The following is a 27,108-nucleotide window of genomic DNA, read 5'->3' as shown; positions in this document are numbered from 1 at the left end:
GGAAGCTGGCTTCAAAAACATATATACGAAAAAATTTTATATATGAAAACTTATAAATTGAAAAAATTATACAGAAAAAGAACAACTTTAAGAAATTCTTTTAGGATGAGAAAATGATGAATTTAGAAGACCAGGGAACAACGAGTGGAGGTAGAACCAACAGGAGACCCCTGTAGGATAAACAGTTAATACTTCCTTAAAAGTAAGCAGGGGGGAGGGCCTGGAAGCTGGCTTACAAAACTTATATATGAAAAATTGTTCGACTTTGAACTTTTTTTAAACCTTTTAAAGATTAACCAGCTAAAACATAACCTATCACAATGCGGTTGGGGCATAAAAGCTGTCTTCTTGCCTCTCTTGAAAAGATCCGGCGTCATGAAATGCAAAAAAGATATTCAGTTTTGTGCAATAGCTTCCTTTTTTATATAATTCCCTCCTCAAAAAATTTAAACCCACGGACGGTTACGAAGAGCTCCTCCCGCCCTTGTAAGTTTAAATATCAATGGTGACAATATTAAAAAGGTAAAACTGTTTATTTTAGTTAGTTATATAACTAACATTCATATTTCAAGTTTCATACTTTTTTCATAGCAAATCTTTTTTATCATTTATTTTCTATTGCCCCGAAGGAAAGAGCATACATTTTTCGAAAATGTTAGAAATTGAAAAAAAAAATTCCGTCCCGTAGATCCATTGGGTGGATTTACTGTCATTTAAATAATTGTTCCCCAAAACGGAAGCGCATATCTCCCACTCTTTTCGGGAATATTAGAAATTAAAAAAACGCTGGAAGCCTTTTACCTGGCTGTATTATATCAACGTGCTCCGTAGAAGGCATAATTTACAACTTGAGACATATTGCATAGAAGATGAGTGAGACTGGACTTGATTGCGATAATAAGTACATTGAGAGAAGATTTTAAAGACGGTTGTATACACTAAAAATGAATACACACTATTCAACTCAACATACTAATTTTTACCAGCTTTTCTTGATTAAATCGCTGAAAAAAGAAAAACAACTATACCCTCAAAAACAAGAATTTAAGTTCACTCTCATAGAAATCCCCGTCCAAGACATTGGGCAAAATTACAGCCCATGAAAAAGTGGACTAAAAATGTACATTTCATGTTTTGATCCACCCCCCTTTCAGGATTAACCTCTCATCTCTTTCAAAAAGGCAGACCCAAGAAAGGAGTGATCGCCCAACCTTGGACTGAGTGCAGTTCACGCTTGTACTTACACGGATCAGTCGGTAAAAAAAAAAACTCATCTGTACGATACTATTTTTCATTTTGGATTCTAATTTTATGGGTGATTCTACGGTTATTTTATGGGTAATTTATGATAATATTTTAACGGGGTGACCATTAATTCTGTAAAACGTGTAAAGACAAAATTACTTTCCAATACTGATGGTTTAAGCTCCAGACCTAAAAACTAAGAATCGGCTAAGGATCCCTTCCCACATGTCATTTAGATAAAACGCAAAGCTAAGATAAAGGTAAGAAGAAGAGCGTTATCTCTAAACGTCGATATTAAGGTGTCTGACGTGACGAAAACTTTAAGAATTGGACATCGGTAGGCTTATGCCGCCACCCCGTACCCCCTCCCCTCTTAAAAAAAGAGGGATATCTTGGATACTCAGAGAGAGATTTTGCTACGTAAATGAACACTGCTACTTCGGCTCAAGTGAAGAGCCTAGGAGTTATTTTGACGCAACTACCTCCAACCTCTTTCCTGCCTTCAAGTCTTAAAAGATTATTGTGAAAATGTCTTAACTTTGAGAAAAAAAGAAAAGAAGAATTTGGCTCAGAACCAGAGTTAGGTCTGGTAAACCATCTTACCAAAGCCTGTGGTTCATCGAGGAGCAAACATTAGTCAAAACTTTTTGCTATTTATCACCTATCTAAACACTTCGCCAAGCTTACAAGTAGGAAAGTAGCTGAGGCATGAGTATAAAAACTTAGGCTGTCAAATAATACCAAAAAATTTGCAACAATCTTCAACATTCGAAATGTTACTTGTTGCGAAGTCAACCATTATTGTTATCAAATTAATAATGTACATTTCAATTTATCCTCCCCCCCCCCCATCCCTCAATGAAAAATTATTGTGATAAAAAGAAGAAATCCAAATTACCTGAAAAAAATATGGATTCTGTCCACGTATCTCGAATATAATCGAATGGGATGGTTTGTTTCTGTGGCGACATCTTGGAAAGTGAGAAAATCATTTGGCATCTGTGGTGGCCCCGCCATCTCTGATGCTCTCTGCAGGCCAAGACCAAGAAGGTCTAGCACCAAACCGTAATACTGAACGATAAATGAAGCAAATTGCAGTCCGCGAATAATACCGTAGCTGTTTGTGTGATTCATGTCCTGCAATAGAGAAATGTGGTAAATAAATGAAGTTTATATTTGAATTTGTGAAAACTGGATTGTCATTTGAAATTAAGCAGGATATAGAAGTGAAATATTTTGCCTATGCAGTATTATAATTATTCAATCTTTTTCCCGGATTAATTTTCTTACTAAGCTTAACTTAATACATATTGGTAAAATTCAGCTAAACGAGCAAGAGAAAAAATTAATAGAGTGGAACTATTGGTGGTTTATAGTGCAGATTACATGATAAAGCGAGCCATTCTTTTTTTTCTATTTTCCCTACTTGTTTTTATCTTCCTTTAAAATATTTATTTTTCTTATTTTTTGTCATAAATTGACCATTTTCATTTAAAATCCCTTTGATCAATGTAACGTTCATTTTCCTTAAGATACAGGACTTACAAAAATAAGAAAAAAATGCAATTGAAGAAAACTGCCAACAACCTCCCCCCTCCCACATCGAGTAAGTTACTAATGTCTCAAGTAATTTTAAACTTAAAAATGGATCGTGATTTTACCTGTGGGGAAAATTTTCCAGGGGTGAATTCTCCGAAGGAGGGGAGGATTTCCCACGGAGGGGAGGGGGCTGTGGGTGTTTTCTGCGAAAACGGGGTGGGGGGGGGGTGATCCGTGAATTTTTGCACAAAGGGGAATTTTCTGGGTGGAAAATTGTCTACGGAAGGATTTTGCGGTGAAAATTTTTAAATACTTTTAAATTTAAAAATACGATTGTGACTAAAACACGGGGAGAATTTTCCCGGGGTTGATGGGATTTTCCGCAGGGGAGAATTCCCCGGTGGTAGGAGGGGGGGGGGTATTTTCCTTCAATTTCCTTTCTTTTGAGATTGGAGCAGCGGGTGACGGGCAAGCTAGTAGTTAATAACAATGTCACTTTTTGCTGACAAGTAATCAGCAATATTATGACCAACATTGATACCCAAAAGCCTCTTGAGCAACGTAATATCGATCTTCTATTGAAGCTTCTCAAATCGAGACTCAAACATCACATTACACTCTCCATCAGCAGTGTCCCATATATCTGGAAGGTTTTTAATTCTCTGACACCATTGATATGTCAAAAGTAAATCCAAGGAGGGGGGGGGGCAATCTCCTCTTATCAGCTTCATACCATAATTGCTAATCCAATTTTGCATTAGTGATTTTCCCAAGGGCCCTATGTCATAAACAGGGACTAAATGACTGTAGGCATTCATGAACTCAGTTCAACTTCTTTGAAGATCTGTGTGTTTGGCAGATGTCTTTCGATTTTTCACATTACTTTTTCTATTAAATTAAGCACATGTCTTTGACCTTGATTCAGTCTAGACTTTATATTATGGGCTTTGACACACGTTTATTTTTCTCAAGACATTTAACGTAATAAGAGAGTGATAGGAGAAAAAGAAGAAGAATTTACCTATTGGTTGCCTCGAAATGAGGAGAGTTAGATAACGAAAAAGAATTGTCAATTGAAGCAAAGTACACGGCTTACCTTATAGTTAATAACGACGTTACTTTTTGCGGACATGTAATCAGCAATATTATGATCCACAATGAGACGCAGCAGCCTGTTAAGCAACGTAATATCAATCTTCTCATAAAGCTTCTCAAACCGAGACTCCAACATCACATTACACTCTCCATCAGCAGTGTCCCATACATCTTGAAGGTTATTAATCCCCTGACACCATTTATACACCAAGAGTGGAGGAGGCTCCGAGTCTGCTGGCTTAATCCAAGGGGGAAACAACCTTCTCTTATCAGCCTCATACCATAGATACTGATCCAAATATGCATCAGTGATTTTCTCAAGGGGCTCCACGTCATAAACAGGGACTAAGTGACTGTACAGATCCATGAATTCAATACCAACTTCTTTGAAGGATCTCTGCGTGAGCAGATGTCTTTTGATTCTGGACAATGCCTCATGGGGGTTATCATACGCTTGTTCTATTAACCCAAGCTCTTCTCTTTGACTTTGATTCAGTCTAGATTTGACACTATAGGCTTCTTTCAATCTTTCCAAGGCTAAGATGAGCAGTTTAGTATCGTGTTTGTACGAAAGAGGTGGGAATGGGATGGGAGCAAAACGTCGAGATTCCAGCCAATGGACTGTGGTTGTATAAATGGCAACAGCCTCTTCTGGTGAAATATAGGGACCGTCCTGAAAGAATTTTAATAATTAGATAATTTAACAATAAATGTAAAAAATTTGATAGTGAAGTAAATAAATTGTACAGAGTATACTACTGGCAGATAATACTGGAAACAGGGCTACCGATAGAACAGAAAAGGCATTATTATTTCAGCAGAGCCAGCATCCACAAGGGCCGAGTTCTCATGCTATCCCCAATGTGTCAAACCACATTTTCACACGATAATTAAATTGCTGTTTTTGGACAAAACCACAAACTTATTCCAACAAAAAATTATCTCTGAAAATTGCCTTATTTCATTCTAATCAAAAATTTAAAACTTCAACTTAAATTAGATACTTTAACCCAAATTAGAATTTTTCCCATTCAAATGCCCTTTCGAAATGAAATATCTGTTTAGACGGAAAACCACAGACTTGCAACGGGCTAAAAAAAAAAAATATATCTAAAAACGTTCATTCAAATTCTGCCCAAATCAGAAAATTTGCAGTAAATTTTCTTATAAATTGAACAAAAACGAATATGTTAGAACAATTACAAGCTAGTACCACCAAGCAATTGGTATTACTCAAATCTTAGAGACAAATTCCTGATAAAAAAAAAGATGTTCCCATGTAACCCCAATAATTTTTTCAGTATTATTAAAAACTAAGATAGGTTCTTTGGTTTTGGGCGCGATGATACAAATGACTTTCTGATTCCTTTTATTATTATTACTATTTATTTTTCACCCTCACTATACAAAGTTGTAAAAAGTGGAATAATACATAGATAAAATACATAAAATACAAATAGAAAACACAAATGCCAAACACATAGAACACACTAATAGAGCAACAAAAAAGGGAAAAAATTAAATAAACTTCACAACTGAAAGAGCCTCATTAGCCGGTGATGAGAAGAAATAATGACGGAAGCTGTATTTGAGAGTTTCTCAATAATAATAGGAACAAAAAAAAAATCTAATAAGGACCCAGTTTTCGACCAAGGCAGAAGAAACAAAAAATTTACAAAACCAAAAATAATTAATAAGGGTTCTTTTTAAATATTTTTGATTAAGAAGGAGAAAAATTCCAAAAGTGAAAAAGGATAGAGTGGCTAGAGGAAGTTCAGAAGAGCTAGGCCAACGAACCGTCTGTTATACTTCCCTCTGTTAGCAACAACAATCTTAGCCTATCCTAATAAAAAACGATAAAGGTCCTCCCGAGCCATCGCAGGGGCGTAGGCCGTCAAACCGACGTTTCAGTTGCTGGGTCTTTTTTACAAGGACAAGTAGCAAGCCTGTCGCAAAACCTTGCTGCGGCGAGGATCGAACTGAGCTCCCTGTATTGCTAGGTAAAGAAAAGGTCTAAGGATACGGCGTTAGACCCTTAAAGTCCAAACGGGCGTCCCAAACCAAATAACCGGCATTGTTAATCAGAGCATCAATTCGCTGTACCACAACAGGGACGAGCATATCCTAATTGGAATTTCTTATTAATATCTGTGATTGTGTGCGGGCTTGGGATATTATTAGTAATAGAAATACCTTTTTGTTACTGACTATGGTTAATTCAAAAGAGCGGTCTTATCCACTCTCCACATACTGGGACTTGTAAAAAAGTTATATTCTACGAAACCCGGGCGATTATTTTGAAAAGGATGTGTAAGTAGATACAAACTCTCTTCTTTTTTCTCACAAAGAAAATGCGCTTCTGATATTCCAGTTTTCCGTAAAAATCTATCACAGTTTTCCTGTACGAAGGAAAGCTAGTATGGTCTTGAGGTAGATACGCGCTTACATATTTGTTGAAGTTCCAAGGACAGTGCAAATGTTCCAAAGACAGGAATTGGTTAAGTGTAAATTTACAAAATTTACACTGTTCCAAGGACAGGAATTGGATTAAGTGTAGTAAATTTACAAAATTATATAGTCAAAGAGTTAGGGGAAGTCAGGAATTCAATTTTTTAATTAAAGCGTCTATTATTGATTTTATGGTAGTAAGTGAGTATAACGGCACTAGACCCTTAAGGTCCAAACCGGCGGTGCTGATCTCCGTTTCGTGACCCTTCAGCCAGGAAGTGCAATGGGGGGCTGGGGGCTAGCCATATGGCAGTAATGGGCATCAAGTAGTAAGGGGAAAATAAGCATGGGTGAACAATCAGCAAAAATAAGTTAAAAACACATGGCACAAAGCAGTTCAAGAAGGGATAGCCTTTCTTTGAATGTGTAGTTGTCTTTGGGAATCAAAAATTTTTAATGTTTCAATTTTTTTTTATAAAAAGTCCAATGTTTTCCATTATTATTTCGTTTTCAAGTTTTTTTTTATTATTATTTCGGCTCCCATTTATGTGGCAACACTAACGAAAATGTGGCACTGACCTAAAAACATCATAATTTTGAATCAACCAAAAGAAAAACCTTTAAGAAATGCGATTTTCGGTATGATTAGACCTAAGATAGTTCGGGGGTTAAAAAATGTGTTTATTTTAATGGGTATTTAAAAAAAAAGTTTTGTCACTAAAGAGTAATAAAGACCGTGGAAGAAAGGTTTGACTAAAATTCCGTACTAAGAGCAAAACTACCTGAAGAAATTCCATTCCAATTGGGAAGGTTTGATAGAACTAAAAAGCATGGGCTCAAAGTCATTACTATGACGAAGAGAAAAAGGGGCAAGTATAAGAAAAGAGAAAATAAGTCCTCGTAAACTCTAAAGTAAAGAAAAAGCCACAACACACAAAAGCCTACAGCAAAGCTTGTAACAAAGACACAAAGATTCAATTTACTGGAACGGAGGGGTACTCACTTTCAGGTAGTTGTGTTGCCTCTCCTGTTCAGCTTTCAAGTAGAGACGCGTTAAACGCCCAAGGTTTTTCTTGCACACAGTTTTGTCAACAGTAGCACCTCGACGAATACGTTCCCGGTTATAATGAGCAGTATTTGTCCACCAATCAGCCCGCATCTTAACATATCTTAATATCATGTTCTCAATAGGTATAGGCAACCCAGGAACCTAATTCAAATAAAGCCATCAATAATAAAGCTGGTTTATAACCCTTCATAATTAATAGCAATGAGAAATCCCCCCCCCCCCCTTTATTGGCGCATTTGTAACAAACGATGCTCAAAAGGAAGAAATAAGGATCTTAGTCTTTCAAAAAATTTTCAGAATTTTTTAGCCTTAGAAATGAATTTCTCTAGGCCCCACCCCAGGGAAGCTTTTGAAGTTACACTGATGATGGCTTCTTAAAAACTACATCACCGTCTGCTTTTTCTTCGTGAGATTTTTAACTGTTCTTGGAATAGAAAAGGAGTCTAAAAACGTACAAAAAAAAATGACCACAAAAAACTACAACAAAACATTCAGTAACACAAGAAAAACCAGAGAAAACGTCGTTCTTAATGCTCAGAACCAAAGTTTAAGGATTTTAAAGTCATACTGGATTTAAAAATGGTACGCTATTTATTATTAATAAATTATTATTAATATAGTATCATATATATCATATATATTATAACAATTATAATATAAAATATAATTATATTATAATAATATATTATCATTAAAATAAACTAAATGGAAACTAAATAAACCAAATACAGACTTTTAAAATCAGATAAACCACCTCAAAATGAAGATATGAGCAAAATTGTAGCGCAAAAACAAAACTAAAATTTTATAACGGTATTGTTGACAGTAAAACTCTGGAAAGAACTAACGTTAATTAAGAATAATTAACTTAAAATTCATAGATTTATCCCAGCTTGGGGATCAAAAGAAGAGAGGCACTAGGGCCTTATCTGCAAAGTTATAAATGCACAACTTTAATGTATGATTAGAAAACACTTCCAAAATTTTGTTTAGGAACGGTCTAGCCCCCCCCCCCCCCACGAAGAATATAGACTGCTTTGTACAAAAGCTGATCCTATTTTGTATAGCTATTAAAGGTGTTCCTGTATAAAATGAATACTAATTACTCACTACAGCACTCATCTGCTGGGGACAATACAGCACCGCGCACTCTTCCTCTGTTCTATTCCATCGGGAGCTTCATTCATTAGCAAGGTATATTTCAGGCGCATAAACATAATGCAGATTTGCATTATTCGGAGAATTATTTCAGTGTTTCAAAGACATCTATCGATAATAATAATGCCAAATACAAAAAAAAGAAGTCGTTCTTATTCTTATTCGTTCTTGCTTTTTGCCACCTTTTAGAAAAAGCTAACAAAGTGTCCCTAAAATAAAGTACGTGAATAATCTATTGAAATATAAAGACATTCATTTAGTAACAAGAATTACGCCAAAGGATTAGAAATTATTCAAGAGCAATTTTAGGCCTAAAACTTAGTAATCAGGTGCCAAGCATCACAATTTATGAACGAAGGAGTTCAATCCCACACAGCTGTTGGAGAGGAGGGGCCTTAATCCTTTGACATTGAGGTCAATACAAACAAATTTAGAAAATAACAAAATATATTTTTTCAATAAATTATTTAAAATATATTATTTGGAAGATCTGCGGGGAGAGAGGGGAAATTTGTCGTTTATCTCAACCTTTTTCACTGAAAATGCAGAAAAAGATATTTATGAAAATACTCTCCCAAAACAGGGTTTATTTCAAAATCTAAAAGGGGCTATGTGCGCTGATCCGACCCCCCCCCCCTCCAATAAACGCCTTTGTCGTTTGAAGATCTCCTTTTGATGCCCAGAGAATCAATCCCTGGAGCAGTTGTACTATTTCGCCTAAGAAGGAAAATAGGAGAGACAGACGTCTCAGGTTTGGTCAGGACGATACAAAAAATGAACTAAAATTATTGGAAGTTGTAAAATGTTTGTAAAGCGAAGTAAAAATGCTCACTAGGACGTGGATGTCTAGTGGTTTAAAAGAGCAACAACTTTGAAATTGCAGCAGAAGTAGTAGAGTAGAAATTAATTTAAAATAGTCAGTAAGTCCAATAAGTTAATTATTAGATTTTTTGCTAAAATTCACTTTCACTCTAGTAATTTATTAAAGCTTTCAAAATTGCCAGAAAAAAATTAAATGTTGATTAGCCGCATATAAAAAAAGTAATCTAGAAAATGGGTTGATTTTTTACACAAACGAGCAAAAAAAAATCGCAAAAATTATTCAGTATTGCATTTACAACATTTTGATATTGAACTAGCCCTCCATTAGCCTCCCCCTTATCAATTCTTCGCATAAAAACATTTCATTAACTTCTTTATATAATACGTACCTTCCAAGGGATATTGGCCTTCCAGCACCTCCAAGCCTCACTCAAATGTTGCAATATCGTCCTTGCCTTGTTTTGCTTTATACCTTCAGGCATCATGTCCACAATGTCGTGCATCACAGACGCTCTCAGCTCCAAATCAAAATGCGACTCAACACGTTGTTTGGTAACGGTTTTAGCAACACCTTTTGAATGACGGCCTTCAAATTGACGGGATAGGAGGTTACCCAGCCACCTTTCGAGGAGAGGAGTGATACCACGCAGGAAAAAAAGCCAGATGCGCCAACCTGGGGCCCAAATACCACACCCTGGCCCTTTTCCTACTGGACCCTGGAAAAAAACAACAAAAGAAACGTAATTAGCTTCTAAGACTGCAAATAGTTTTCATTCGCAGTGAGATTTTACAATACTAAATTCAGCAAGAGTTAAGTTAAGCCAATCAGATTTTTTCATAGAACTGACTGATTGGCTCAAGTTAGCGCTAGCTAAATCTTAGTGTTAGTGAAGTCTTATTGTGAATGGTCCTTTAGTAAATTTAGAAATATTTTCCTGTACTTCTGTTAGTACATATTCTTTAATTTTTAGAATTTAGTTGTTCGTAAGTTATAACCTATCTTATAAAAGTTCTCTTAAAGATGTTATTATTAATTATCATTATTATTTCTATTAGTCTATTCTCCCATTAGTCCAATAAATCCTATTATTATCAGTCCTAATATCCTACTAAGATGCTTTACTTACTAGTTCGGGACTGTGTATTTTTGCCAACTTTCTCTGATTTAGTTGTCTCTAAATTAATTTTGATCTAACAAACATTTCCAGTTATATATCCATATCCGGACATATCTCTGAAACTCCAGTGTCTACGAAGAAATTAGAAATTATCGATATTGTTTTGTTTCTTTTTTATTTGCTTTCCCAATTTTATGTGTTTTTTATTTTTGGTTAAAAACAGACTCCAGAATCGTTACAAAATAGGAGTTTTATCAAACCATTTTATTTTAAAAAAATAAAAATAATATTTTATAAAATGTTTATAGAATAAATATAGTGCTGTTTTCAATTTTTTTTTTACAAAAAAAATTAAGTAAAAAAAGCAGAATCGTAAAAAAAAAAAACACGAAACGTAGCCATTTCGTATTCATTTTATTTTTCTAGCTAAGTCAGTCATATTGAGCCAATTAAGAGTTTATCAGTTTTTAACCCGATAGCATTAGATGTTATCAAACATTTCCAGTTATATATCCATATTCGGGTATATCTCAGAATCTCCAGTGTGTACGAAGAAAAGCAACCAAGTGCATTGAAGGAATAATAGCTTTGTCGATAACATATATTAATATAATATTTTCACCATTAATATCACAATATATTAATACAAAATATATGAATTTCCCCAAGTCAAAGTCTCTTCAATGGACTTCTTACATAATAGAGCATCATGGCCAGTCAAAACGAATGAGCTTTAAAGAGAGGCTGTTCTATTTTCGACAACACCTTGTGTTTTTTTATTTATTTTTGAATTATTTGAAATACCCTGTTAGTAAGGACCTAGTAAATGTTCATTTGTAGCTAAGTGATTTTTTTGCAATTCAAAATTCAGAAATCTGTTATACGTACTTGAAAGAAAATTGCATTAATAAATTGGAGTAGGTCACTCACGATTCGGGCCCCGGTCTGCGGTCTATACTAGCTTATCGGATATTACAACTGTGAAGATATGACTGCATTCCAACTTTAAGGTAGAGTGACCCTGATATTTCAACACAGACCCAATCTAATTAAAATTATGACTTTACTACCAATAAACGAAGCAAGCGCACCTTAACCCAAGAGGAAGGGAAGAGGTTAGTTTCTCCACATAGAAGGGACTGAACCCCCTCCCTATTTAAACATATCTATTTAGTGTAAAAACACCCTTTTCCAGCACTTTCAATATCTTTAACGAACGCTATTCATCTAACAGCTGAATTAAATATTGTTGTTTGAATTGGTTCAGAGGAATTTTGATTATGGGGTTTAACCCCCCCCCCCCAAAAAAAAAATGCTTATCTGACTGGTAAAACGTAACAAAGCTGAATATAAACAAATTTTTGATGCGTTTTTTAAGGTTTTTTTTGTATTACCCCCCCCCCCCCCCAACAAAAAAAAAATCGCTTTGTCAAAGCAAATAAGATCTTGAAAAAAAGCTGCTGCAAATTTTGGAAGACCTCGCCAATCCCTAATAAATTGTAGAAAAAAAATCAAATAGTAAAAATATAGAGAACCCAATTTGATAAGATATTTGGCTAAAAGGTAATTTTCCAACAAATTGCGAAGAAAAAAACAAAACAAAAACAATGGGCTTCAAATAGGTAAAATGAATAGAACCCACTTCGAACAAGGTAATTTGGCTAAGTAGTATTTTTTTACTTTAAGATGGACGTGTGAAATGTTGTTATTGATTAGTTATTACAAGTTGTTTCCCAAATAATGGGCCATCAAGCCCTTTGGCACAACGTCTTTGTTATTATTTATTTAATGAAATAAATGGAACTTGAAAAAAATTCTTCTTATATATAAAAAAAACTTACCGTATTAAACCTATAGTAGATCAAATGCTTCAAATCCTTGCACATTCGAATTTGCTTCATCAATTTGTATTTATATCTGTACATTCCTGTCAACTGTCCAACATGAGCAAAAACATATTGGAGTCCATCAGCCAGTTGAAATGCATCAACATTGTTCAAGCGGTATTGTACATGAGAGTCCACAATCAATTTGGTCAATCGAAGTATTTCACGACACAGATGAAAAGCTACAAGACAAGCAATCATAATTGAAATTGATTAATTCCAAAACATCAAATCACTAAAATGTTGTCTTGCTCAAAACCAGAGGATAAAAGTGAAGTATATTATTAGATTCTCCATTCAATGGTCTCGTCCCGGAGCCCCCCACACCAAAAAAAAATCTAAGTTCATCAGAAAATTGGTGGGGAAGACAAGCAGAATATAGACTCTAGAATATCTATTCATGCCATTCTGTATTTTCATCTATTTCTCCGTTTTAAAATGAAAAAAAAAGAAGGAACATTCACTTAAAAATTCAAAAAAAAAACAAAAAAAAACATTATTTCGTGATCTTCTCAAATATTGAGAAATACTAAAGTTTGTATTTATCAATAGAGAAAAAAAAAAAAAAAAAAAAAAAAAAACGATGAAGCGATGGTTTCTTGAACCAGCATATCAATTTCATTTTTCTAATCTTAAAATTATAATTTTAATATAATTATTGGATTATAATTGTCATTTTTCAAATTTGAGAAATAAAGGTATTAGGTTTTGGCAGAGGACAGCCGAAAGGTTGTATGTACAAAAAAAAAAACAAAAAAAAAAAAAAACGATGAAGCGATGGCTTCTTGAACCAGTTTATCAATTTCATTTTTCTAATGTTAAAATTATAATTTTAATATAATTATTGGATTATAATTGTCATTTTCCAAATTTGAGAAATAAAGATATTAGGTTTTGGAAGAGGACAGCCGAAAGGTTGTATGTACCAAAAAAAAAAAAAAAAAAAAAAAAAAAAAAAAAAAAAAAAAAAACGAATTAGTTTTTTTCTGAACTAGTTTATGAATTTCATTTTAATAATCTTAAAGTTCTAATTTAATGAAATTAAAGAACAATAATTGTCATTTTCTACGTCCTAACATTCATTTTTTCGTGATCCAGATAATTTGAGAAACACAGATATTAGGTTTGGGCAGTACCGACAGAAAAAAAGGAACAAACCTTGTAGTAGTTAGGTAATATTAAAATTATTTTGGAGATTTAAATAATTATTTTTTTATATATGCCGTCCAACATAATTTCCTGCTATTATACATATGTTGCTAATTACAGTAACTTTGCTATGAGAGATGAGTAAATCTAAAAGTCCTAAATTCGGTACACACTGTCTTATTATAAAAATTGGGAAAAAAAATCGCCAAATATTTCTCTAAAAGCCTTTTTTTACTTAGGCACCCTAAATTCGATGCCAATTCTCGTATCTAGCAACAGTGACATTAGACCTATTTTAAGATTACAAAATTTAACTACAGATATTTTTTCAATAGACTGTTTTTATTTAAAAAGAAATAAAGTCCGTAAATAAACATTATTCGTCGGTGTTTACAGCATTCTATTCTTCCCTGTTAATATACATAGTTGGCTGTTCTACCAATTAAGTACTGAAAATCAACATTCGACGACAGATAAAATTTCTTTTTAGAATTTTGATTACATATAGTCGTTGGAGAAAGACATTTAACATTTTTTTTTTTAATTTAGTTAATTTTTACCATTCACGAAACAGGACTTTTTCCTTTTGTTGTCAGAGTTTTCACAGCCAAAAATTAAATTTGTAATCCAAATGGAGATAGTAGGTATTTTTCTAACTTTGAGATTTTTGAGATACTTCAAATATGTAATATTTATTTCTTAATTTTTTTTTTTATTTCTTAGACTTGTGATATAGTGGAAACTTTTAATACTCATTTCTTACTTTTAAGAAATGTAGTTAATCCTTACAATTGCAAAAATTCGACTCTTTTTTCCTTTTCTTGTCAGAATCTTCACGGGCTTAAAATTTAAGTTATGATCCAAATGGTGATAGTTGAGATTGTTCAAATTTTGAGACTTTTGAGATATTTGAGACTTGTAATATTTATTTCTCAGTTTAAAAAAATATAGCCAATACGTACCATTCCCGAAACGGGATTTTTTCCTTTCTTTTGTTGTCAGGGTTTTCACGGGCTTCAAATTAAAATTGTAATCCAAATGGAGATAGTTGAGATTCTTACGATGGATCAACAAGTTGAGCATATTATACCCTTGTCGACAGACTTGTAAACCAACTTCCACCCAATCTAATGTAGTTTGCTGGAAAAACTTCGTTGCTTTGAAGGACCTATAAAAGAACAAATAAAATAAACAGATAAACTATGCTGAACAGCAAAAGACAACAGCAATTTAATGATAGTTAAAGCACAAATGACATTAAAGCAATTTTTTGTCGCCCCCTGGGCCCATCTTGTGTTTATTCATACATGGAAGAAGGCAATTTTTTAAGTTTTTCAAAATCATGTATTTTTTAGGAAATATCACATTATCGTCAGTGTTGTTACACACAATCGATAAAATAAATAGGAGACACTAATTTGTTAAATTATACAACAATTCATCCGTAACTGAAGCGCAACTTTTTGCATTTCCTTTGAAAAGGTGAAAAGTTACAGATCCTCCTCCATCTTGATTTAGGAATATACACTTTCAAGACCATACTGGCTAAGCGTGGAACAATAGAAAAAAAGAAGAAAAAATGAAGATAATTCCAGCCATTGAAAACTACCGTTTGTCGTTTTTTCTTCTTTATCGTATTTCTGATATGATACAGATTTTTTATCATTCTTTATCATATCTTCTCTAACATTCTTGTTTAAGACAAGAGTTTAAATAGGAAAATATTAAAACATCTTAATAACAATTCATTTTATACACTACAATTATAAAACAATATAATCAACAAGAGATGGACTAAAAGAAGAAGGGGCGAAAATCGGTTAAAAGCTAAATCTAATAGCTCTCCATACAGCCTGGCCAGCTTTGCTGTTACATTAGATACTTTAAACATACGAGTCATTTTACTATTACCGTACCAAAGGGGGAGATAAAGTTAAAATTTACAATATCCAAAATAAAAAGACCAGATATTAGACCAGACTTAGGTTTATTCATAATTTGAAAACCGCGATTTTATAAGCTTTTTCTTCTTTCTTTCAAAATTATGAAGTTTTATTACCTTGCCATGAGTGGAGATAAAGTTAAAATTTACAATATCTAAAAAAAAAAAAAAAAAAAACAGATGTTAGACAAGACTTAGGTTTATTCATGCTTGAAAACTGCGATTTTATAAGCCTTATCTTCTTTCTTTCAAAATTATGAAGTTTTATTACCGTGCCAAAGTGGAGATAAAGTTAAAATTTACAATATCTAAAATAAAAGGACCAGAGGTTAGACCATGCTTGAAAACCGCGATTTTATAAGCTTTTTCTTCTTTCTTTCAAAATTATGAAGTTTTATTACCGTGCCAAAGTGGAGATAAAGTTAAAATTTACAATATCTAAAATAAAAGGACCAGAGGTTAGACCATGCTTGAAAACCGCGATTTTATAAGCTTTTTCATCTTTTTTTCAAAATTACGAAGTTTTATTACCGTGCCAAAGGGGGAGATAAAGTAAAAAAATTACAATATCTAAAATAAAAAGACCAGATGTTAGACTAGACTTAGGTTTATTCATGCTTAAAAACCGCGATTTTATAAGCGTTTTCTTCTTTCTTCCAAAATTATGAAGTTTTTAGGAAAGTATTTCATTTTTGTCAGTGTTGCCACACAGAGCCACAAATATAAATAGGAAAAACTAGTTGGTTAAATTTGAAACACTTCGTCCTTAAAAATTCAAATAAGAATAATCTGTAGATCTCCAAAAACAATTACATCTTCTAAGGAGGGCTAAGCATTTTTAAACTACTTGTTGCTACATGATTTTAGGTTATTTTTAGCTGTTTTTCGACTAAATTTCCTTTTTATAAATTTGGCACCCGCTAGAAGCAAAAACTCCTAAACTGGATACAACGGCCTTTTTATTAAACTGAAGTCGGAATTTTCCCTTCTTTTCTAAAACATATAAGATTGTCTAGTCTCTCTACGTAAGCAATTCAAAAATCAAGATTTGGATTTCAATGCCCATCGGGTTTTGGGAAGTGTATTCAAACGTCGAAAATAAACCTAGGTAAGCAGCAGTATATAGTACAAGCGTAAAACCATAAAATCGAAATACAGTGTTAATATGAGGTTTTATATGTTTTGTATATCTAATACAAATCATACCATTTTACAAAACATATATACACCTAAAAAATATATTTAAATATTACATTATACCATCCCCCCTCCACATTAAACTAGGCATAAATTGGACCTCTTCGGTCTTTCTATTATTAATGTAGAGATGACTTGAAATTGAATTGCATGCTTTAAGAAAAGGTGTACTTATTCTCAGATACACAGGACTGCAAGCAATGTACTCGGCAAAATTTTCCTCCAATGGAATTCGTCTTATTGCATATTCGCCATCAGCAAGTTTTCCCAATATTACCCCCCCTCCCCTCTAAACCGTAATATAAGAATTAGACTCAAACTAGGCTAATTTTGTTTCTAATTGTGCTGGACATTATCTTTTTTTCAAAATGAAAGATATCAGCTCAAAAAGTTGCGCTATTTTGGTCACGTCAAGCTAATAGAGCCTCCCAAAATGGCCTTTGAAGGGTCTTTGCATAGACTTCGTCCACAAAACCCACCACAAAAACAATGGAAGAGAACCTAACCACCGCCCACATGGCTAAATTGTTAATTTCCCTCAAAATCAAGGAGCATGAAAGAAAAGTAAAAAAATTGCAAAAGCACTCCAGCAAATCAAACAAAGCCACGATTTACTAAAAGAAAAACACAATAGGCCTAGAAAACAACTGAATAGAATACATTAAATTGAAATATATAAATATAATTCAAATTTAAGGGATTTACTAAACTCTAAGAAAAAAAGGAAAAAATTATGGAAAGAGAAAATATCTACTGGAACTGAAACGAATAAAGCGCAGTATTGATCCCTTATGCAAGACCGAGCAGGAGCAGAGGCTTCAACCCGTCCCCCCCCCCCTCCAAGAAAGACTGAGGTCTAAGTAAGTAAAATAAGTATATATTACCTGAATAGATATCTCTTCTTTTGTGGCTTTGGCGGTCGATGCTTCAAACTATTCAAAACAAAATACTTCAACAACTTCTGGTAGGACACCCTGACTTTGACCGGTTGACCCGGTGGACAATGTTCTCTATACCAGCTTTTTACAAGTGGGATGTCTTGGGCACGTCGAGTGTGACCAGAGCGCATGTCAAATGGCCGGGCAGCCCAAAGAAGACCAATACCATTGGCTGTGTTGTCGGTATACAGTGGCCATTCCTGCATCAAAGGAGTCATGAAGTCAGGCAATATAAATTCCTCATCGTCACCTGAAAATTTAAAAAGGAAACGTGGATGAAAATTCAGCCAAAAACAAACGGCACCAAGCAGCGAAAGAAGGTACATTTTCCTTTCAAGGTGTAGTTGTAATTGGGAACCAATGGATCGTTATGTTTGAACTTGCATGGACAAAAAGCATTGTAAATATTAACAAATTAGTTTCGCTTATTTATTATCATGGCTCAACGTCGCAACACTGACGAAAATGAAATAATGACCTAAAAATTCATAGTTTTGAAACAAAGAAAAGAAAAATCTTAGAAAATCAAGGTTTTAAGGTACGAACAGACCTAAGAAGGGTCCAAGGAGATAAAATTAGTCTTATTTTGAGAAGTAATAGTTCAAAAATAACAGTAATACACCAAATTTAAATGCAAGTCCGCCCATAAAACAAGAAAAATGTAAGGACTTTCAGAACAGAACCAATTTAATGCAGCTACACTTACAGATAAAGTCGGCAGTATGTAATTGACCAGAAAATATATGATATTAATATAAAATTTTCATAAAACTTAATTTAATAAAATTATAAAATACCTGGTAAATTCTCTGGTATTTTTCCGCTACTTCGTGTCGAGATTGGGTTAATCAATGGGTCGAAGTAGAAAGCAGGGAGATCAGGATCTTCTGTCTTGATAAAGACGACGTTCGGTGTATGATACCTGGAAAAGTAACTCACATTAGAGGGGGACTGCCTTTCCTGCTAAAAATTCTGGGAAGTAATGCCAGCAAGGTGATGGCTACTTTCTTAGTTACATCGTTTTTGAAAAAGATTTGAAGTTGTCAAATCTTTTCTTCTCTTCAAAAACATTCACCCCGCAACTTTACGTTGCCCTATACGTTACAACTTTACGTACTGCCACCCTTCACGTTGCCCTAGCAACGCAAATCTAGTTCGGTCTTACTTTAAGCTATCATAGTCGGTACTAAAATGATGGATATAACACTTGCAATACCAATATCGATCTCAACCCTTCTATATAGGCTTACCAACGTCAGGAGCAACTTTGGTTTATAAGAGACAATTTATTAAGGGACATCAAACTTACAATCCCCAAACATTATGAAATCAAAGTATCCGCAAGCAATGAAACAGATACGATTATTTTTCCATGTAATGATAATCAAAAGAAAAAAAAAGCGTATAATGATTCTTTACACATTTCAAATCTTTTTCAAAAACATTTTTTTTTTTAGCTCCAATAAAGAAAACATCTCTTTATAGATCTTTAAACATCTCAATAAGAAAAAACGAATACGATGAATTTAGGTTAAAAAAGTAAAACAAATTCAGAGGGTTAACAGTAGCAAAAATATTTAATAATTTCATAGTATCATAAAAAGAAATTTTGACCGGACGCCCTGAGTGCCGATAAGAGAAATTTAAGGGAACAAAATGCTAAAACGTGCATCATCAAGATTTGTCAACAAAATAAGGAAAAACCGAGTGTTACTTTTAATGAAAACTAAGTCGATCAATTAAAAGCATAAAATGGACAAAATTAAACTCGAAATTATTCATAAACAGCCTTGATTGCCGAATAACAGTACTTTTTCCTTGATTTCAGTGTTTGCTTTCGTCGTCACGTCGTTTTTATAACGTTTTTGATATAAATGATTTGCAATTTTGGGGCGCTTTGAACGAATCGTCAACATCAACCGAAAATATCAAACAATCATAAAAATATCTTACTCGTCCTGATTGGCCAATTCAGTCTTCTTTTTTTCTAATTAGATTTTCACTGTTTTCATGTCCTTTAATTTTACTTTTTAAATCCAACAATGTTTATTGGAAACCTTAACATGTGTATGATAGGGCAAACTAAGGAAAATATAGCATTAACATTTCGCGTAGAATATACCGCAATGTAGGTTTTTTTTCCCCAGATGGCTAACTAACTAGATGGTAAGTCTATAAATAAACTAATTTTTTAAGTATTTATCTTTTGAAGACAATTTCCATGGAAAAGTGTTGCTCTGGCAATGTCTTTCGTATTTTTGTAAAAATAATTTTTGTTTGTCGTCATTCTTTTTTAACATGTTGTCCTGGAAACACCATTCCTTTTTATCTAATTATGATTTTTTTTTCAGAAGTTTTTCAAATATTAGCCATCTAACTCCAGCCCTATTTTTGCCGATATAAGGAGATAGACCTGGCCATTTCCAAGTTTAGATAATTTCGGAAACCACACTGCCTTTCCATGACGATAAAATAACAGTTCAAAATAGGGATAAAATCCTTTTTTAATAGACAGTGCATAATAAATTTCACAAAAAAATACCAGATATTTCGGTCACATATACAGTGACCGTCATCCAAGGCCGTATCCAGGGGGGGGGGTACCCGGTTTGAACCCCCCCCCCCCCCCGAAATTTTTGACCGAGTCAAAAATAAGTCGAAAATTAGTAAAACCTAGGCAAAATAAGTATAATTAGTCGAAAACTGAGTCAAAAATTAGTAGCCCCCCCCCCCGAAAAAGTCAAAAATTAGTACCCCCCCCCCCCCCGAAAAGAAATCCTGGATCCGCCCTTGCCGTCATCAGTAGTAAAACTGTGTTGATGTTTTACTACTGATGACGGTCACTGTATATGTGACCGAAATATCTGGTATTTTTTGTGAAATTTATTATACACTGTCTATTAAAAAAGGATTTTATCCCTCTTTTGAACTTTTATTTTATTTCCAAGTTTAGGTTTCTAAAATGTCTGAAAAAAATCGCAAACCAGGTGAATGTGGGGGCTTTGCTTCATTTGTTGAAGTACTCATTTTTTTGCAATTTTATTTATGTATTTTATATATTCCTCGATTCTAGGGAAATAAGTAAATAAATATTGAAGAAAAAATTAATCAAAGTTCATCCGAGATACTTCACATTATTTATGTTGAAAAAAACTAGAACCATAAATAACAGCTACTAAAAAAATAACTTATTATTCACTTTTAGAAATACTGTCCAAAATTGTATCCTTTACTAAAAACAAACTGATATTTTATATATAGCTACAAAATTTGTTGCTTCAAGCACAGTGCATTCACAAGATTGGATATGGATGTGGGTTAGTATCAAGGTGAGGAAAGGTTTTATAGGTTGATAAGGTAAGGTAAGGTAAAGAGGGTAGATAAGGTAAGGCAAGCAGGTTGAATGAGGTGAGGTAAATGTGTAAAAGGTTGTTAATAAGGTGATTTTATCCAAACAGAATGCATGTGATAAATTAGAGCTGAGAAGCAGTACTGTAGGTTCCTTTCAGCAACCAAGTCCATAACTAGGGACTTGACCAATATCAAGGAACCAAACAAAAGGATAGTAGGCCGTGAAAAAGCGGAAGGTCACGAAAGACTCTGATTTAAATCTTCTCCAAATATCCATGACCCAATATAATTGTTGCGATAGAGATTCGTCTAAACACACATTGGTATTTCTTTTGAAACATCAGTGGCTATACCAGGCCTACTATTACCATAAGGCCTTATTATAAAATGCTATAATAGGTAAGGCCTTACTATCAAGACCTGATTAAGGCATTATTATTTTAAACTTTTGGAGCTTCTTCTAATTAAAAGTTTAATTAATAATGCGAAATATAATCTAACACGAAAAATCTAACAAATTTATATGTGAGATAAACTGCCAATAGTTCCCATAATTTTTTGAGAAAACGGCCATGGTATAATACACAAAAACACTGACTTTTTTGTGGTTGTACACATTTTTCATGACAAACACAAGAACCTTTATCACCCCAGATCCAGCAATTTTACTTATAGAAAAACCAATCATGAACACAACCCAGTTGAATATTTTTTATCAATTTGTCCAAGAGTCAATAAACGTTTCATACATTAAACCAAAGAATAAATAAACAGTTAAACGTAATATCAGTCAAACAGAAAAACGTTTCAAGCGATGCATCCCAAATCAGTCACCATGGATTTTTGATTCCTCGAATAACTGTGACAGATCCTATGTTAAAAAAAAGCACCCTACAAAAGAACACAGATCAGAGCTGTTCAGCTGGAAACCAGGTCAGCTAAGTCAACTCTTTATAAAGTCTCGCCGGCTAAGACTTCAGCAAAATTGTTTTGGCTTGGAGACAGAAGGGACGCATGTAGCACTATCTTCTTGTGGACGAGCGTTTTTTTGCTCAGTGCACATTCAGAACCAAGAAGTACCTCCTCTTCTCCTAATAGTAGCTCTTTTCTGAAATTTGTAAAACGTTTTGCTTTTTTATGTGAATATTCGGTGACTTCTGAATTATCGAAGTCAGACTGATCCAGCAGATCTCCAGAACGTTCTAAACTCTAAGGCATTTTCATTAGGCTATTTTGGGAAAGAAGCTCACCAAATATTTGTTTTTCTTTTACTAAAACAAACAAGAAGAACATCCCGTCACCCTAACTGTATGGGCACACACTGGGAAATGCACCCACATATGGGCCCGCAACCACAAAGCACCATTTCACCCCTTTCCGTATCCATACCAAAACCTTAGGCAACAAAGCTAATAGTTTAAATATAATATTTTGAGGAATAGACCTGAATTTTAAAGGTGGAACGTTATAAGGAAGGATTTTAAATATAAGGGAGGAACGTTATAAGGAAGGAACGTTTTAGGTTCAAAGGTACCCGTTATAAGGAAGGATTTAAAGGAAATTAGAACTTCATGAGAGGGGTAAAGAGTCAAGCTTAGAATATATTGAATATATTGAGGGGAAGGAGGAGCATGCGCGGATGTGTTGACCTCAGCCGGCTTGATGCTGCAATGAGTTGCTAGTAGTCATAGTTGCAAAGAAAAAACCTTCCAACTCCCGGCCATAAAAGTTATTAACTAAAAAATATACCAAAAAGTATACCGGAAAACTTACCATGACAGATGTACCTCTTTAGGCAGATTGTTATAAAGGTAGGGAAAGGCTATTCGATATTCTGTTCTAATTGGCTGACGAATAATGATCTTGTTAATATCGTTAAATTCATTCCAATCTTCGTCGCTGAAAAAAGGAAAAAAATAAAGCAGGAAGATAAAAGAGAATAATAAAATAAATAAAATAAAAATACTTATCGGCGTTTATATCAACCCAGTTTTCAAGTTCTAGGGTGGGCTTGTCTTTTTATGAGCATAAACAATTGCTTTTAAGTTTTAGAAAAAAAGATGCTAATTCACAACATAGGCAGAGTCTTTAATCCTATGTTCACACAGCTTACCATATGCTTCTTACATGAAAACAGGTAACACACATAGTAAAGCATCAAACCCCCCCCCCCCAAAAAAAAAAACAATTCAAAGAAAAAGTGATTTTTCTCTTGGAGTGATCAATTTTGTTTGCTGTTTCTTTTTGTCATAGCTTCGTAAAAAAAAAATTATTCAAATCATTGGACTATGAAAAGTTGTACATATTTTCCTTTAGACATTACATATATAGTCTCTTAATAGCCTTCTACAGTCTGTCAAAGCAGACAAAATGAGCTTTTTTTTACCGCAGAAGGCAAATAAAATAAGAAAAACTGAAGAATAATGAATATCAAGAGTCCTTTTTCCCCTAATACAATACACATAGTATGCTTATAGACTGCCCATGTAATCTTTTATAGTCAATCAAGACAATTTATGTAGTCCACTTGAATAGCGGAACATCAGATGGCTTTTATGGCAACTAAATAATATTTCCATTTACAAAATGATGTAATTTAGTCGAATTTTTTACGAAGAAATAAAAAGAACCTACAGCACTAGCGCCACAAGCAATGTAGCAATACAAAATAAGAATTTACAAGTTTATGACTCTGTATGACACCACTAGGTGACGCTAACTTCTCTTTTTCAAAGACCAGCTGGAGTTGCCAGTCTGATGACTTTCCATAATTTTAAGGCTTAAATGATACTACATTTAGCAGTCGAGGCTTTTCCCCATTTCTATATGTCAAAAAACACCTTTTGGGGGGGAATACTTTCGATTAAAAAAAAATGTCTTTTTGTATTTTAATTTTAAAGAAAAAGAGAAACAAATTACGATCTTTCACTAGATTTTAAAAAAATATAGATTTTACCACCCCCACCCTTCGTTTCTGTGAATATGACATCACTGGCGGCAGTCACTTTCATTTGCTGAAAGACATACTCTGAAATTTCCCTACCATCATTGTTTGGTCTGAAAAAAAAAAATTCATTGCTTCTAATTTGAAACTTTAACATAAAATCGAATAAACCCCACTTTCAAACAGAGCACTATTCAGGCATTCAAAAGATATCCCAAGACTAATTGGACACGGTTCTTAGAGCTGTCTTAACTGAAAACAAATACAGTATAAAATCATACATCCATGGAGAAGGTACCTTTTCTTAAGCCGCGTTTTCAGGCTCAGCGGGTTCGAACACGGGTTGTTCTCGTCTAGTTTCAAGTTTTCCGTCTAGTTCCAGCGGGTTCGAAGTCTCAACCCCGTGTTTCCTCGAGAACCCGCTTTGTGATAACGCTTGATGCACTAGACGAGAAAAACCCATTTTCGAACCCGCTGAGCCGTGAACAACCCGTCTTCGAATCGTCTAGTGTATCAAGCGGTATCACAAAGCGGGTTCTCGAGGAAACACGGGGTTGAAACTTCGAACCCGCTGAAACCAGACGGAAAACTTGAAACTAGACGAGAACACCCATGTTCGAACCCGCTGAGCCTGAAAACGCGGCTCTAGATTGACCTTGAATGAGTAGAAAATTACTTACCCAGCAGAGGCCTGGTCCTTAAATAATGGTTCAAATTTAGGTCCTCCCGGGATTGCCATATTCAATGCTTTAGCTGTGAAGAAGGATTTGACATCGAACAGGTAAAAATAGTTTTCATCTACCAAATCTGTTAAAAGCTGATTGGCTAATCGGTACAAGCTGGCCATCATTGGGATGGTTAACTGCCATCGTTTGTATGTTGAACCATTCACATAACTAGAAGAAAGATTGAAATTAGGCCATTTAAAAGGACATAGAAAATGCAATGTAGCAGGAGAGAGAGAAAAAAGGGAGAACAAGGGAAAGCAAAGCAGAGAGAGAAAGAAAGATAAAAGAGTCAAGAGAGAAGGAGTGAGACAGGGAGGTAGAGGGGGAAGAGCAGAAGAGCTAGAGAGAGGGGAATAAAAAAATATATATTAGGGAAATACAGATAAAGGGATAGGGTAAGACATAGAGGGGGATAGACAAAGAGAGAAAAGAAGGAGAGAGGGAAATGAGTATAGAGAAAAAAGATAGAGGGAAGGAAGCGATTTTGGTTGCCAAAATTTCCTTATGCTTGAATTTTTATTGACATTGTTTCTTAAATTATTTATCTTTTTTAAGCATCAACTGAAAGTTTAACAAAACTTCCCCATGAATAACTCATTTAATGTCGAATTAGAAGACGGTAAATACTTGAAAACCCACCATAAATAAAGCTATAACAAAATCATATTAAAAAATAAAAGCTACAGTACTAATAATAATGAAAGAAATAATAATGATTTCAATCCAATATATTATTAAAGTTAAAATAATAAAATTCTAGTCCCTCAAATTTTTTTTCAACTATTTTTTTTTTAAATAATTTTCATGAAAGAATCCAGATTACTTATTTCTGATCTTAAGTTCTCAAGCTTAAGTTCGGTTTCTGAACTTGAGACAAATATTTCTATAAAAAAAAGAACCCAAATCATGATTAAAAATCAGGATATTTTAAGGACAACATAACAAAAAGCTGAGAAAAATAAATCAGTCCTTTGTGAACAGATATATATATATAAAGCAAAATGTTTTTTCTTCATCGGCTTGAAACTTATATCCTTCGGTCCCTGGGCTAAGAGGTACCCAATACAGAAGGAAAATTAGAAAAAAACTGGTTCCCCTCACAAAACGGGACTAACAAAGGAAAAAATATATTCCTAGTAGTAGTAGTAGTAGTGGTTTTATATTTTTTTTACTTATACTGGGGCCCAATCTTGGGCCCACATTCTTTTTTGTCTGTTTCAAATTTTGAATCTCAAGTCCTTGAGCCTAGAACTTAATGTACAAAAAAAAAAAATAAATAAAAACTCTGAGGCACGCGCCCCAACCAAAAAAATTCTTTTTGATCGACTTACCCGAAAGCCACATTATATTGGATCCAAATTTTGACAGTCATTTTGTTCAGAAAGTTTTAATATGTATTTTCAAAGACCATGCTACCTTTCTATGACGCATAAATAACAGTTCAATAAGGAAAATCCTTTTATTCGACAGTGAAACACAAAGGATTTTCCCTATTGAACTGTTATTTATGCGTTAAAGTTCTAATGAGTATTTAATAGTAGTTTGCAATCCTATCAGTAGTAAAATGATCAAAGAAAACTCACGGTGTTCCAACAAGTGGTTTATTTTCATAGAACCATTCCGCAATGGACTTGTCCTCTTCTGGGTCAAGATCAATTTGAATTGCCTCCAGTGGTTCAACATCTAATATATTATCAGCATAGTCCAAGGGGGGTTCTTCGTCATCAAAAGGGGGGAACCTCATCCGCTTGAAATGTCGTCGATCTCGCTTTTCACGACGCATCATGATCCACATTGTACTAAAAGAGCAGACAAATATACTCAATATACAAAAAAAAAAATACCTTCACGTCGAAATAATTCGGCACAAGCGACATTTGGGTCGATTAGAATCAAATGCAACAATGTCCGTTTTTTTTATTTCAATCAATTAGCATTAACCCAATTTAATGTTGAGTAAAAAAGTTTCCACCAAACAGAAGAGGTTCGTCAGTGGATAAAAAAAAAAAAAAATTAAAAATATGAAATTAAAACTATGATAGTGTCATTACTTACGACGCAATTTTGAATAATATTTTGTACATTATTTAACAGTTTTCTGCTGTCTATAATTCTCCTTTGCATTTTAAGGTTATATTTTTGGAATTCAATTTCAGATTTTGCGTTTCCAAGATTTCTGAGAAACAACATTTTGTTAGTAAATATCTTACTTAATAACAAATGGGTCAGTACTTGTTAGTCTTTTTTTTTTTTCTTTTTTTTTTGAAGAAAACGGCTAGAAAATAGATAATACAAAAATTATCCTTTTTACTACCATTTTGAAGAGGTTTACAATTATTATCCTTTTTTTGGTCAAGTTTCTTAGCTGATCTATTTATTGTATTGATTTACCTGTTATCAATATTTTTGCCATTTTCCTTGACTGAATGTCAAAACCAGATCCACCTGGCCCCCACTTGGAAGGGGGCCGGTCTTGGGG

The 27,108-nt window shown here is 33.9% G+C and overlaps 1 protein-coding gene across 2 annotated transcripts in view; it reads right to left on the bottom strand.

The window, feature by feature from the left end:
* Prp8 (pre-mRNA processing factor 8) overlaps nt 1-27,108 on the bottom strand; it is a 93,517-nt gene that overhangs the window by 29,776 nt on the left and 36,633 nt on the right. For both annotated transcript variants that reach the window (XM_089097847.1, XM_089097848.1), the window contains 11 exons: nt 26,213-26,428; nt 24,582-24,797; nt 22,731-22,856; nt 18,404-18,528; nt 17,553-17,856; nt 14,492-14,697; nt 12,336-12,562; nt 9,766-10,092; nt 7,331-7,537; nt 3,881-4,552; nt 2,144-2,382 (listed from right to left, as the gene is read on the bottom strand). In XM_089097847.1, the coding sequence (XP_088953973.1) occupies nt 2,144-2,382; nt 3,881-4,552; nt 7,331-7,537; nt 9,766-10,092; nt 12,336-12,562; nt 14,492-14,697; nt 17,553-17,856; nt 18,404-18,528; nt 22,731-22,856; nt 24,582-24,797; nt 26,213-26,428 (2,865 nt within the window). The remainder of the gene's footprint in view (nt 1-2,143; nt 2,383-3,880; nt 4,553-7,330; nt 7,538-9,765; nt 10,093-12,335; nt 12,563-14,491; nt 14,698-17,552; nt 17,857-18,403; nt 18,529-22,730; nt 22,857-24,581; nt 24,798-26,212; nt 26,429-27,108) is intronic.

The sequence above is a fragment of the Artemia sp. Qi Xiang Cuo genome, chromosome 12, assembly GCF_049724085.1.
Source record: "Artemia sp. Qi Xiang Cuo chromosome 12, ASM4972408v1, whole genome shotgun sequence".
Classification (NCBI taxonomy): Eukaryota; Metazoa; Arthropoda; class Branchiopoda; order Anostraca; family Artemiidae; genus Artemia; species Artemia sp. Qi Xiang Cuo.
Note: the sequence above shows the minus strand (reverse complement) of the source record. Positions and strands in the feature narration are given on the sequence as shown.